This window comes from Tauraco erythrolophus, chromosome 1 (assembly GCF_009769465.1).
Source record: "Tauraco erythrolophus isolate bTauEry1 chromosome 1, bTauEry1.pri, whole genome shotgun sequence".
Classification (NCBI taxonomy): domain Eukaryota; kingdom Metazoa; phylum Chordata; class Aves; order Musophagiformes; family Musophagidae; genus Tauraco; species Tauraco erythrolophus.
In genome coordinates this window covers 125,294,437-125,308,027 of record NC_141465.1, presented here as the reverse complement: position 1 = coordinate 125,308,027, position 13,591 = coordinate 125,294,437, and the positions used below count along the sequence as shown (strand labels likewise).

At 41.6% G+C, this 13,591-nt stretch overlaps 1 protein-coding gene, 1 long non-coding RNA gene and 7 other non-coding genes across 14 annotated transcripts in view; 1 reads left to right on the top strand and 8 right to left on the bottom strand.

Moving 5' to 3' along the window:
• The window catches only part of CEP295 (centrosomal protein 295), a 46,433-nt gene extending 41,660 nt beyond the window's left edge, over window positions 1–4,773 (top strand). For 5 of the 6 annotated variants that reach the window (XM_086621935.1, XM_086621909.1, XM_086621925.1 and 2 more), the window contains 5 exons: window positions 1,085–1,202; window positions 2,007–2,210; window positions 2,745–2,853; window positions 3,424–3,523; window positions 4,416–4,773. In XM_086621935.1, coding sequence (XP_086478061.1) covers window positions 1,085–1,202; window positions 2,007–2,210; window positions 2,745–2,853; window positions 3,424–3,523; window positions 4,416–4,463 — 579 coding nt within the window. In that variant the 3' untranslated portion in view covers window positions 4,464–4,773. Of the gene's footprint in view, window positions 1–1,084; window positions 1,203–2,006; window positions 2,211–2,744; window positions 2,854–2,968; window positions 3,000–3,423; window positions 3,524–4,415 lie in introns of those variants that run through there. The other variant, XM_086621917.1, reaches the window with a different exon arrangement.
• Window positions 4,774–5,454: 681 nt separating this feature from the next.
• On the bottom strand, window positions 5,455–13,588 carry LOC147529466 (uncharacterized). Its single transcript, XR_015222619.1, has 10 exons — window positions 13,563–13,588; window positions 12,234–12,285; window positions 10,924–11,068; window positions 10,503–10,550; window positions 9,571–9,653; window positions 9,007–9,079; window positions 8,211–8,267; window positions 7,420–7,499; window positions 6,478–6,556; window positions 5,455–5,839 (listed from the first exon to the last, which is right to left on the bottom strand). It is a non-coding gene; the product is annotated as an uncharacterized LOC147529466 (long non-coding RNA).
• On the bottom strand, window positions 7,602–7,740 carry LOC147529473 (small nucleolar RNA SNORA8). Its single transcript, XR_015222689.1, has one exon. It is a non-coding gene; the product is annotated as a small nucleolar RNA SNORA8 (small nucleolar RNA).
• On the bottom strand, window positions 8,318–8,449 carry LOC147529472 (small nucleolar RNA SNORA18). The gene has a single exon (XR_015222687.1). It is a non-coding gene; the product is annotated as a small nucleolar RNA SNORA18 (small nucleolar RNA).
• On the bottom strand, window positions 9,377–9,449 carry LOC147529471 (small nucleolar RNA Z40). The gene has a single exon (XR_015222684.1). It is a non-coding gene; the product is annotated as a small nucleolar RNA Z40 (small nucleolar RNA).
• On the bottom strand, window positions 10,141–10,272 carry LOC147529470 (small nucleolar RNA SNORA1). The gene has a single exon (XR_015222686.1). It is a non-coding gene; the product is annotated as a small nucleolar RNA SNORA1 (small nucleolar RNA).
• Window positions 10,669–10,807, bottom strand: LOC147529469 (small nucleolar RNA SNORA8). Its single transcript, XR_015222688.1, has one exon. It is a non-coding gene; the product is annotated as a small nucleolar RNA SNORA8 (small nucleolar RNA).
• LOC147529468 (small nucleolar RNA SNORA40) lies at window positions 11,179–11,304 on the bottom strand. The gene has a single exon (XR_015222695.1). It is a non-coding gene; the product is annotated as a small nucleolar RNA SNORA40 (small nucleolar RNA).
• Window positions 12,423–12,494, bottom strand: LOC147529467 (small nucleolar RNA SNORD5). Its single transcript, XR_015222694.1, has one exon. It is a non-coding gene; the product is annotated as a small nucleolar RNA SNORD5 (small nucleolar RNA).
• Window positions 13,589–13,591: the final 3 nt, after the last annotated feature.

Below are 13,591 nucleotides of genomic sequence, written 5' to 3'. Positions count from 1 at the left end.
CTTGGCCTTAATTGCAGTAAGGAGAGGCCCCACTGTTGCAGTTAGTCCACTGTTGCAAAACAAAAAAATGTTAAGATTATCTGAGCTTAGCAGGAGCTTGGGTCATCTTGTTTTGATGTTGTGTTTTCTGGACAGATCTAATAGAACTTAAATTTGGGCTATTCCTTACCATCACTACCTTGTCATATCAGTGTAGGTAGAGTTTGAGAAGACTTCTGCTGCTGGGAGAACCATCTTGCCTGTGCCTGCAAGACTAAATTGTATCCCATTAAGTTGAAGATTTGAATGAGGGGAGAGGATGGGACAAAACAAAAGCTACAAACTAGAACAAAACAGGGGAAAAAGGAAAAAAAATCCCCTACTGAGTGGATGGGGCTACACCAGACCCACACAGTATTCTTAGTTTATGGGGAAAATATGATCAGCTCATCATTCTGTCATACTTAGCTTGGCTGTGGTACGCTTTTTACTGTTTGCTTGTATAAAGCAAAGGCCATAAATTGTAGAGGGACTGTTCTGTAATGACAGAATAGTTTGGGTGCTGAAGCAATAATTAGAAGCAAGTAATGTGTGTCTGTTAGTGAAATCATGTTTCGATTGCAGGAGGCATCTGCAGAACATCTGAAAGGTGCCCAACGATGGGTCTTTATAAAGCTAATTGAAATATGGGTCAGGTGGAGGTTGGCAGCTGGAGGCTGTACTACTGCAGAGGGTGTTGCCTTCCAGCTGAGAATGGGGAAGGAGATAGAGCAGTGAGGGAGTGATGAGGAAGAGCTAGAGAGAGCAGAAGGAAAGAAAAACAGATCAGTTAATATGAAATTATGTGGCCCTGAATTAAGAGCAAGTGATTGAAATCTGGTGGGCAAAGGGTCTTTAATGGATTTTTTTTTTTTTTAAAGTTTTAAAACGTTTTTAGAAAGTAGCTTTCTAATACTTATTATCAAGATTTGTTTCTGATGTTTTTCTTGCATCTCCTGTAGAGGCAAAGGAGTATCTGGCATATGCTAGTGGTACAGTACTACCACTTTGCTCAAATTTGTGGCATATTTTAAGCATTTCCTATCACTGATTCCTTTTGAAACAGGAGAGAGAATTTTTTCCGCTAGCTCCAGATGCGGATTACTCAGTGTTTGTAAGGCCCAACAGTTCTTCCAAAGCCCGGAGTCCCAGTGCCAGTCACTTTCCATCACATCAGACTGCAGGTAATCATGGGTAACTTCAATATACTGAAGATGAGATAGAGGAGGTCTTCATTTATAGTATTAATATCATCAATAAAATACACCTTTCCTTTGGAAAACATGGAGCTTTTACGTAGGCAAGTGCATCTTTGCCGTTCAGGCTTGGGGAGCAGTACATTTGAGCCAGGTTTAGCATGCGTCTTACTGACAAGGAAGTATTGACTTGCCTCTTCCTGTGCCAGGCTGTCTCCCAGGAAAAGTCATAGTATCTACAAGTATGCCTGTTTTTACTGTGTTGTAACTGTTTGATTTTGGAAAACTCAGTGGGGTTTTGTGGTTTGTCGTATAGTTTATGCACCTGTGCTTGGTTTTTTGTTTCCTGCTAGTCCCCAAGCTCTGCAGCCAAAGAATGTCTTTTTTTTTTTCTATTCAGATGATGGTGTGGAACATCAGTAAAATACTGAAATACTTGTTGTCCAAGATGAACAGCAGTAACGTGAAAGAGAGGAATTAGCAGAACTTAACTGTGTTAGGGACTTCCCAGGTCTTTGATATGTTTTGAGGCATCAAGATGCTTTCGATACGTTATTTATCACAGTATTTGTGATGGCAGACCTCTTTACAGTTATTAGATTCCACGGATCTGGATTGCTGCTTGTTTTGCAAAATCGCTCATCGTTCACAGTGTCATTCTCCTGGTGCAGTTTACAAAAGTAATCAAGCTCTGCATTTTAGGAGAAATATGCTGAAAGTCATGACTTTAGGCAATGTGCAGCATCACCTCTGTAAGTGAGAAACGTTCAGACTGATTGTTTCCTTTCACAGTGATGCTGCTGGAGTTTCCATCTACACCGGGAAATTTGCAAGAATCTTTTTTAAAACGAAAGAAGAACTTCATCCAGAAATCTCTGAAAAGAGTTGAAGAAATAAAAAATAAAGAGAGAAAAAATGAAAAGCCAGAAGCCAGACAGTTTGAAAGAGGAAAGTCTGAGAAGCTAAGCAGGCAAAAAGAATCTTTTCTTCTCTCTGGTAGGTTTATCTGAGAAAAAGACATAGCACTAGGTGTCCTTTTAGCTGCTGTTTCACATCAAAGAATAGGCTTCACCTTTGTTGCATCTTTGCTATTGCAGACTGGAATACTCTTTGTTTTCTCAGGGATGCAGGGAGCTTCCCCCTTCCCCCACCACTCTCTGGCTGCCTCTTCTGTGCTGTGAAGGCCCTTGAGTCCTCTGCGTGTTCCCACAGCCTGCCCAGGTGTCTGTGGTGATGAGCCATCTCTGCAAACAGTAGTTGTCTGTCAAAGAAGGACCATATCAAGCGAACTGACGCGTCTCTGATGTCAGTTAACGGGGACTTGGCAGGTGGCTGTTGTGAAGCATGGCAGGAGTGAGACTGTTCAGATTTATTTTCAACACAAGAAGTCATCTCCAATGTGCCCATTCTGCTAGCACGTTTCTTCTTTTGTGGTGTCATTTAAAGATCTTTTAAGCCTCTCGTGCGTTAGCTGGACTAGAGATTTAAGATACGTTTGGCTTATCATTTTTTTTTAATTTTCTTTTAAAGAAAAGAAAGGTGCAGTTGCCAATCAGTTGAAGAAAGTAGGAGAAGTGAAGGTGTCTTCTCCGGAGGACAGGAAGTCTGGAGAAATCAAAATGCACCAGCGTACTTCAAGGTATTGCAGGAACACAAGGGAGAGGAGTGTGAATTAAAAAAAAAAAAAAAAAAAAGTAGTTCATCTGTGTCTTGTGAAAGCTGCTGGTCAGTCAGAGCAGTTTGTGATCTTCCAGCTGGACCCTGGGGGATGTTGCTTAATGCTGGAAGTTTGGGAGGGAGGAGCCAAGTGTGTGTGACCGTGGCACCTGTGGGGAAGTGGCCCTGCGGAGCTGGCAGTGAGCGACGCGGCGGCAGCCCGCTCAGAGTGCAGTGCTGGGGCAGTGGGGCCAGTTACTGCGTGAAACTGGATTCCACTTGAACCAAAGGTCAGAACGGTACTTGGGCGCTTGTTAATGCAAATAACTAATGCAAAAACATGCAAATACAGCTCCTGAATAGGGCATCTGTTAGGTACAGGCAGCCAAAGAGGAACTTGAAGTGATTCTAGATTACCAGAGAGCTCAGTCAAGTTCCTTTTTTAATTTCTAGCAATTGAGACAGTGTAAATCTTTAAGCCTGTTAACTTGTTTCTGCTTTGCCACTTCCCTTCCTGACAAGATGTGATTTTTTTTTTTCCCCTGTTTGACAGGCTTTATAATCAACTTGCAGAAGTGAAAATCAGAAAGGAAGGAAAAACACGGCAAGAAACTTATGCTAAAAACAGAGAAAAGGCTAAAGAGTTCCAAAAGGTCAGTCTTACAGTCTCACCTGGTTGGTCCTGATCACTTCACTGAGCTTCTCATTGGAATGTAGTTCTGTGGTGTGAGTGCAACTGAAATGGAGCCATCAAACCAGTCTGGGTTTTAAATCCTGATACTGCCATATCCCACTTCAAACTTGTCAGCACGACGACTGTGCGTGCCAATGTGAAGGAACTCTCAGGGCTGACATGTCCTCTGAAGCATGTCTGCCTCAGGCTGAACTTTCCTGGTGACTTTAAGCAAAAAGGCTGTTTAGGGACTCCAGCTGCCAGAAAGCCAGACTTGGCAAAAAGAATGACAGGGTCTGTTGTTTTTTATATTAGTCCAAACTTGACTAATTACAAGGCAGCCTCTTTTTTCTGGCTTCGTTGGCTACTCGAGGTCACTGCAGATCCTGCCCAGCTGAGCACTGCTGAACTGCAGCTTGCAGCAATGCTGTCTGGTTTGCCTGCAGTTGCTCTAGAACAGGGGGGTTGGACAAGAGGACTCGAGTTGTTAATTCTCCCTGTCCCCTTGCTGGGCCTGACAGATGGAAGGAAGGAAATGCTGGATAATCCTGACAGGCTGGGACTACTCCAGGCCCAAATCCTGCCTTTAGCACTGACTACCCAAACGTTTTTGTGGTGGAATAAATTGCTCCTCTTATTTTCTGTTAATTATGGAATCTCTAGAACAATATAAAGACCACCTGAAATCTGTGGGCTTTGTGGAGCAGCAGCAGGAACTGAACTCACTGCCCCATTGTCCAGACTTGCACTGTCCACTACTGATGCTCAGGTTCCACAGGCATAGTGCCTCAGTTGCGTCCATCTTATTTGCACTGGTTTCAGCAGTCACTCAAGCTACACTACTGTAGTCTCATCTTTTGTTTTATTTGCAGAAAATGCTGGAAAAACTACGAGCCAAGAAGACTCAGAAAGCAGTGTGACTGGCAGAAGGCCTTGGGCAACAAGGAACACTCCTGTCTTGGTACAGTCCAAGAGACCAGTGAATAATGTGGACTTTAAGTTAATTGTGGAGCCATTAGGAATCCTCAGCTTTAAGCTATAGAAAAATATCAGGAAGTGAAATGGGTGTAGTACCCTCCTGCTTTACTGAGATTACACTAGGGAGGCAGCCTGACTGCTGCTTTAAACAGTTTGTCTCAGGTTAAGTAGACTGACATCATAAAAAGCTGTTCTTGATGCGTTAGTGTTCTAAAGGGAGACCAGACAAACTCTTGTAATATACATGTATAAAACAAAATAAACTTTTTTCCTTTTAAAAAGACCTGATGAATGCTCAGGATGCAGGAGATTAATTTCTTCTGTAAAGCTAAGTAAGTTTTTATCAGTTCTTCGCATTACGTAGTTTCAGATGAGGAAGTGTGGGTTTCTGCAGTCAAGAGGTGCATCTTAAAGCACCTGAAGGTAAGAGAACAAAAACTTAAAACTGTTGCTGCTTCCAAAGGTAGTTCTACTGTCTAAGTTTCCTGAGCTCCAATTCAGAGTTAAGTCATTGCATCATCAAACATTACAGCAAAAGCTGAATTTGGTTTCAGGAGGTAGAACAGCAGGACCATTTCATTAAATCAGGTCCTATTTAAAATGCAACAGAGTCTTGGCCTGGTTTTGGTGAGCAATTAACTACAATTTAAGCTTGTTTCCCCCACCACCACCAAGTAAAGAGCGCAGGACAAAACCAGCTTTGTCATTCCATGGTGTTAAGTGAGGTGGAGGATTTTTACAATGGAAGGATTAGAGGTGTAGTATGTGTAGTCTCATCTCCACTCATGTCAGGGCTGCTCAGGCTCTTACACACAAATCTTCTAACTACACTTTGCTGATGGCAGCACTTTCATCAGTCACGATTTACTCACCCCCTTGGTGTTTGCTTACAGGATAGCAACAGGAAATAATCCCAGGCTGCAACTTTTCCACATCAGTTTTATTTAAATGCTAGGACATTATGTACAGAACAGTGGGGTTCCGTGACAGGGAAGTGAAGAAAGCAGATGATAAAGCCTCTTGTAGTCAAATGAGAACTCTTCAGCTACACAACAGCGGTAGGCAAGAACCCATCCTAAGCTTGGCACCACATCTTCTGGGAGGGCAAAACAGACAAGTCAAAACTGAAAGGGTAAGGGCAAAGGCTCCCTGTGCTTCTCAACAAATAGCAGCACTACCTCAATTTACAGAGCAGTAAAGGAAGTTAGAATGACATATTGAAATTATTGAAATAAACACTCTAGGTAAGGTTCTTTACATTTTTGAAAGAGCTGTGTGGTTCTTCCTTGCAGCAGACTCACAGCAACATGACCAAGGCCTAAGAGAGAAAAAGCCTCCATTAGCACTTTTGCTCAAAAAAAAAAAGCACCATTTGATCTCTGTTACGGAGACCTGAATGTGAGGAAGACATGTCTTCCTCTAGGCTGAGGCAATTTCATTTCAGACATGGTGCTGGTATAAAAGCAGTAACACAGGTAATGTGCATATATATACCCCTTACTCCCCTGTGCTTCCTTCTTCCCTCACCTAGTTGTCCCAGGGTTATCTACTTCGATGCAGCTCTAGGAATATATCACATTGCCAAAGGAAAAGGAAGCAGCAATTAAGTTGCAGGACTGCTTATCCCACAACTGTGTCAACCTGCTCTCCAAATTCACATGCTGCAAAAGCCAACTGGTTTCAGAATGGAACTGAGCAGCCTCTTCCTACATCAGCATCTCAAAAAAAACTAAAAGCAGCAGATAAACATCCTTTTTCACTACAAAAGGCCTCACTACTTCAGGTGTATCTCCTCATAAATAGACCATAGTACACACCACGTGTCCACGGCATCCTGCAGAGGACTTCAATATGCGGTCACCGCGTTAAGAGCTGCTGGTTTTCAGCCAGGCAAACCCTCTTTGAAGTGACCCTGAATTTCTTTTTAGTACCAGCAATTCTGCTAAGCACTCTTACCTTCAGACTCACTTTGGTGGCACTCGAGTGGTATTGGTGTTTCTCACCCCTCTGACATGCAGTGACTCGGTAGCGGACTCTAATGGGTTAAAGAATCAGATTTGGTAAGTGAAGAGTTAACAACACGGAAAGCTGGATGTCGATTGCACAGAGCAGCCTTTTGTATCTTTGCTTCTGTGTGCAAGACAACCATCCTCTCAACAACAGCTTCTGGAGTCCAGGTGACAAAGGTTCTAACTAGAACTTTTGTTCCTCTGAAGTGTGTAAGTTCCTGGAGGTGCCCAAGGGTACAGCCACATTCCCACACCTCAGGAGGAACTTGCTCCTGTCTGAACAGCAGACGGGAGCACTGTGTCTGTGGCCTGCATGAAAGCTTTATTCCCAGCAGACTAAGTGCCACATCATGTGGCAATTCAAGAGTCTGATGGACTTGCTTTACGGTCATGTCCACAGCTCACCAGAAACAGTGATCTCCTAGCAGCCTTGGTAATGACCAGATGCTCCTCACTGCTGTTACCACCAGCTTAAATCAATATTCAGGTTGCCCCTCCCTTCTTGTTACGGACCAGTCAATCCTGCCAACATGTAAGCCAAGCTGTGCACCAATGAGCCTAAAAATCTGTTAAATGCTCCAAGTGCAGAGGAATTCCTCAGAGTCAGTAGCAGTCTGATTCAGACGGTACTACACATTGCTCCACAGCTGTGACATCCATTTGAAGCATATATACGCACACAAGAGTGACTCACAGAACAAGCAACCTGCTCGTGTACTGCCAAAATCTGGCGTGATCACTGCCCAATAATCCCACTACAAGATAACCATTCCTACACTTTTCTAGAACAGTTTATGGAGGTTTCCATGTTCTAGAGAAACACCAAGTTAACACACAAACTGCCAAGTAGCACGAAACCATCCGAACTGACCAGTGACCCAGAGCTCACCTCTCAAACAGGTTGTGATGATCTGCCACAGCTCATCCTTTTAATGCATCAAGTCCACTCTGTTCTGTGTCCTAAAGCGCCTGTTGAAAAGAAGAAACTGAATGCACTTGCCAAGATCCAGAGGCCAGTATCCAGTTCTCACTCTGGAAAACAAAGCAACTCAAATCCTTGAAGAGGACAAAGCCTGTATCAGCAGAAATACCAGGTTTCACATACACAGCAGAATGGAAACCAACGATGCCAAACGCTGAACTACTGTGGCACTGGTTTTTGAACACCCCATCAGGAGAGGGCTGCTGGGTGCAGATACCATACAGTGCAATGGCTGCAAGTAGTTCTTCACCCACAACTGCTCATTTAAACATCTGAGCTTCCTGTATGCACCAGTTAGTGCCCAGTCTAAGCTACACTGAAGTACTCTTCATGTCACAAAAGCTGCCATGCAACTAAGGGAAAACAGACTGCACAAATTTCACCTTTTACAAACAGCACCTTCAGAATTCTTTTCAGTTTTTATATATTCCTACCATGAGGATTTATACTTCTTCCAGAAAATTTTGCTTGTTTTGCTTTAAACCCTGCATTCTATAGAACAGAAGCAAGGAATTTTAGTTGTATGGTAGTAAACCAGCTGAGCTGCTCAAAAATTAACTCTTTAAGATAGAACCCAAACATTGCTGCCGAGTATGAAACTACACAAAAACCTGACCAAAGAGTTAAGTTCAGCCCGTGTAATTCAACATGTTAGTTACACCTGAAGTCCCCACAACACACTGTCTTTTGACTCTTACCAAGCTCTTCCACTTGAATATTTTTTTCCATTTGTATCAAAAGCATCAAGTCAGCACCTAAAGGAAAACACAATGCATTATAACAGTTCCCAAGATGCTATTTTAAGATTTGTCTTGCAGTTTTATCCCACAGAACTAACAGGTAGTTCAGTGGGTAAAGCGAAACTACAAGTTTGTTCTGTGAGGCGTTTCCAACGACACGAACCTACAGAGGAGATCCTATCGGGATAGACCTCAACGTTTCCAGGACTATAAATTAATGCAATAGCTAAAAATCAAGCTGATGGGAAAGGTATCTCCTACAGATCCTACTGTCTTTTTAACTTGTTCCAAAATATTTGGGAGAAGTAGGAGGGTAAATGATACTCTAACATTTAGGGAACATTAATTAACTCCTTCATATTAGCAAGAGTTTTAACATTAACTTTTAATGTTATCAGAAAGGCAAACAAAGGGAATTAACTGCAAAATTGTACTCGAACAGAATCCTGCCTGTAACTGTCCAGCTAAGCTTAACTTCCTTGTAGAAGCAAAACTTTAAATTCAAGTAGTAAGCTGATCACCTCCTTGTTGTCTAAGAAATTTGTATGAGCATTCTTTGGAGAAATCCAAGTTAAAATAAATTCTTCACTTAACAGAATGAATGCTACATTAAAATACAGTAACATAGCTTTGAATCAAGGCCCTGAAACCCTCCACAAGTCAGTAAGCTTCATTTGATACAGACTTCCAGCCAGTGAAAACCAGAGCCCTTCACTCACTAAGGAATACACAGAATCTCAGAAGTCATACTAACCCTAGAGGGGCTTCAGACTTCTGTGAAATGGCATCCTGCTTTTCTTCTCTCGTTTTCTCTAATTACTTACCACCTGAAAAAGCACAATAAGGTTACAGACTGACATGTGTGCACACAAACAAGCAGAACTTAGTACTTAATGGTTCAAACCACCACAGGTATTCCTGATAGCCTCCATTTGGAATCACACTTAAAGCTACTGTAACATCTGAATATTATCCTATTTAATTTGACAGTTGTTCTTAATTTCCTGTTTATTTTTAAAAGCAAGTCACACAGTCATGATCTCTGCTCACCGACACAAGACACTGCATGTTAAATACCCAGATGCCCAGAAAAAAGTGACATGAAAAGGACACTCATGTAGTAGATTTGTTCAGAAAGGCTATTCTCACTCACTCTCTTCAGAGCAGTTGAACATTTTGCCAATCATCACGACAATTTTGTCACAGCATTCTCAAGTTTGGGGGAAGAGAAGCTCTTATGTTTTCTAAGGCAACACTGCATCTTCTCAGTAAGAAAAAACAGCCATATACCCAGCTCACCACATTATAGACAGCTTACCTGCAACAGGCAAGGGTTAAAAAACAATCCGTCACACTGACTTCCCAAGACGTGAGTTCAGACAGGACTATCATGTGAACTTCCTAAAAAGAAGTAAATTGTTGCATCTGAGTAATAGCTCCAGTAATAGCTTCTTCAGTATTTTAGTAATTAGGTACTTCTACTCAGTATGAAGCAGGCAGACTGTAGTCCACTCATGCTGTCTGAATGCCAGTGCCAAAACAAAGCATTTCTTTTGAAATCAGAGCCATGGCCCAGTCCATCACACAACCACCAACAAACACCTGCCTGTGATTTAAGAAACTGGAGCACTATGGCACAGAAGGTCCACCTAACAGTCAGCTGGTACTGTGATGTAAACACACATGACGTACCATTTTAAGACAGCTTGCAAATATGCTCTAATAAACCATCAACAAGAACGCAGCACTGCAAGTAACTCTTCTTTCTGCCAATTCTACTTCCTTTAGTGGGCAGGATGCAGAATTCAAACCCATCGAAACAAGCCAATCCTTGGGATTTTGCAGAGCTGCGTTTTGAACCATGCTTGCTAACTGTCCCACGAAGTAAACCTGTTACAGGTCTCATTGTCACCACTGCAATTAACTCTGCAGCGAGGAAAGCACAACCTGTAAGTTCTCTAGCCACGTTTTCCAATTCGGACACACGGTGGGTTGTGTCTATTTGCTGAATAACGAGGCGTAACAATCAGCTCTTCACAATGTCCACAGAATACCTCCCAGTTTCCAAGCCTGGCCAGTTAAGTTTAAAACACCCTTGTCACTAGCTGCCTTCTGGCACTTGGATTTACATTTAAAAATAAAATACTGTTTCTTTGTAAAAAGGCAGCCAAAAAGCTAAGACTTGAGCTATTATGATCCTCATCCAACTACCTCTGCCTAGGAAAAAAAAACAATTTCCTCAATACTTACCCTTAAGTAGAGGCTTTCCACTGTGTTCCAGACATCACAGGAAGACCCCTTTAAGAAACATTTTTGGAACACGGTCATTGATTTAACTATACTTCTACCACATAAACAGTTCAGCAGTTCTTCAGTGTTGTATTTGACAAGCTTCCCAATAAGAAACTTTCGATCTATTTGTTTCAACAGAAATACCAAGTTTAACCAGCACATCTGCACGAAAACCAACGATGCCAGCTGCTGAAATACTGTAGCACTGCTTTTTGAACACCCCAGCAGGAAGATTCTGCTGGGTGCAGATACCATCCAGTGCACAAGTTAAGCCTGGTTAAAGCAGTACTATTTCCACAGGAAGTGAAGAAAATATTTCCACAAGTGAAATACATCATCACTCTCATGCTGAAGTGCAGAAGAAACAAAGCTTACTTACCTCTTTCACTAATTTGTTCCACAGTCATCCACCAGGTAACAGATTTGCACATCAGAAGGCCAGCCACCAGCCGTAAGAATTCAAACTGTCCAAACCAGTTTTTATCTGCTCACTGCCGCAGATCTGATGTGTTCATCTGCAAAGTCTGGAAAGAAAACAATGTAACTGAACTACGCTTTTGCAAATCTTGCACATGGAACTCATGCACTAGATTCCTCAGCATTTGAGTGAACTGTTGTTGGAATACATGCAGATATTGTCCCTTCATATAAGTAACACAACTAATATGTTCATCAGCTGTGGGTTGCAAAAGAAGGGTTTTTTCTAAGCACTAGGTTCCAGGTTTTTGTCCAAGCAACAGACAAAAACTGAACACGTGCTGAACAGATTGAATGCATTCAGTTTTCATTTTTCCACTGCTTTTGAAACAGCATCTGAAGCTATTTCTTAGCTTACTATATACTTACCACTAATAACTGTCACTTTCTACTACTGTGTTTTCTATTTTTAGAGGCAGATATAGCTTGGACTAAGGTAACTGTGCCAAGAAGTTCAGTACCAGGCATGCTGTCATAAGAACAATCCATGCTGTGTCGAATTGATATGGCATCTAGTCCAGTACCCTTCTACAGCAATGGCCAAATAAGATGTCCCGTTCCTATACTCTTACTTATGTTCTTGTAAGGTTTCATTCCTTGCCCAGCTTTAGCTCAAGGCTTCCCATGTTAAAGATGTTTTCCTGTCCAGTAATCTTAAATGGTGTTTTCTTCCATGCTATCCCCCAAGACTCTCCTGAAGCCACAGAAACTTGGTAACACCCTACAGTAAGAAGTTTCCCAGCTTTAGCAATACATACATGCAAGACTACCAGCTTTCTACTGTCCTCCCTGTTCTTGCACAGGACACGCCTTAAGATGAAATTTTACCACAGAGATGCCATCAGAAGCACAGAAGATCCCAGGTAGTGACTGTACCAAATCAGGTAGATTAAGCTTTCCTGCAGCATTCAACATCAGGTGAAACCGAAGTATTTCTATAGGTAACTTATAACAAAAACTGCATTTATTACACAAATATTCAAGAACCCAAACTGAGTTTTCATTCAAGAAGCAGCTACAGACTCCGATTTTGGTCAGACCCAAAACCTTGGAAGCTTCACACAGAAGTTGCAGGGCTATGAAACACTAATTGAAACATTGTAATGTATTCATACTTCAACCATGGAATACTGTTTTTCCAAAGCAATTTGTGAAGCAAAGCAAAAAAGCTACCTGAAGAAAATAGAAACTGCAAGCCAAGTAACAGCCTACCTTGCACATTCAGAAAACCGAGCAGCATTTCATCTTCCAGAAGGAACGTAAACTAGAAGAAAAAAAAGTAAGGTGATAAGAACTGTCAGATAGGGTCAAATAACTGAAGATTCCTAAAGACAAAAGCTAGGTTTCAGCAATCAGTTTAAAAGTTCTAACAAGCTTGATTTTCATGTGTACTTATCCAGTTCTAATCAGAATTGAAATTTAGTTCATTTCTGAGTCACTCAGCAGTTGAACAGAAAAATTCATCACATGAACTGCAGAATGAGGGAGGCTCCAGACACCACCTGGCTGTGCCTCACCAAACAAGGACCCTGCTCGTCCAGGATGGGTCTTTCAAGCCATCGAGCATTTCTCAGGTAGATGCCTCAAAGAGTTACATTTAGCCATTAATTATGGACCGACATTAAATGTGATTTTCAACTAATGAGGAGTAATTTTTGCAGTCTTACACCCTAGAGCTACCAAGTTGCAACTGGGAAACCCCAAACTTAATTTACAAAGATTTGAGACCTTAATTCAAGCATAAGGAATGTGACTCGACTGGCTCTTATTAAACATAGACCTGTCCTAAGTCTCAGATTGTCAATTATGTTTTGAAGGAAATTAAACCAGTAGATCTTAAGCCTTTTTCTGACAACATCCCTGTTCAGTATAGACTACTTTTACCTGCTGAACAGCTGTTAGTTTGTTGCTGACAGATTTGGTTATTTAGAGTATTTGAATGAGGCAGATCACCCTTTGGTTATTTACATCTTACTGATTCACAGGTATACTTTTCGAACAATTTTCTTATTTCTACTGCTACTAAGACAGCCTTGTCATCCAGAAGTTAGCCACATTCAGACCATTTCTAAACATTCAGTAGTCATGTTTCCAACTGTATAAAATACTTTTGAGAAAGGCATCTGCAATTGGGACAACACTTGTTAAGTACTGTAATTATAAAGAGCTTTCATCTGCTTAGTCAAGTTCACATCAGACTCCATTCTGGATAGAGGAAGGCAACAGAGAAAAAGAATATTTAAGTCTAAGATCTGCTATGCTGCTACAGCTGTTCTTGATAACTTGTAACTTCAGTTTAGTGTACTAGATTGAGGATCAGGGAATTAGTTTTCTGAGAAGTATTCCACACAGAATAGACAACCTCCATCATGCAAATTGATTTTATCATCATTGGAATGCATTAACCAGACTTTGCAATAGACTTTTGTTCAAGTGGATTAACCACTTGGAACAGGACAGCACAAAAGACACTTAAAAGGTTAGTAGAAAGACACAATACTTGTTTTGTAACCATCTCAGACACGAACCCAATATACTCACCTCAAACCAAATGTGACTAGGTTGCTCAA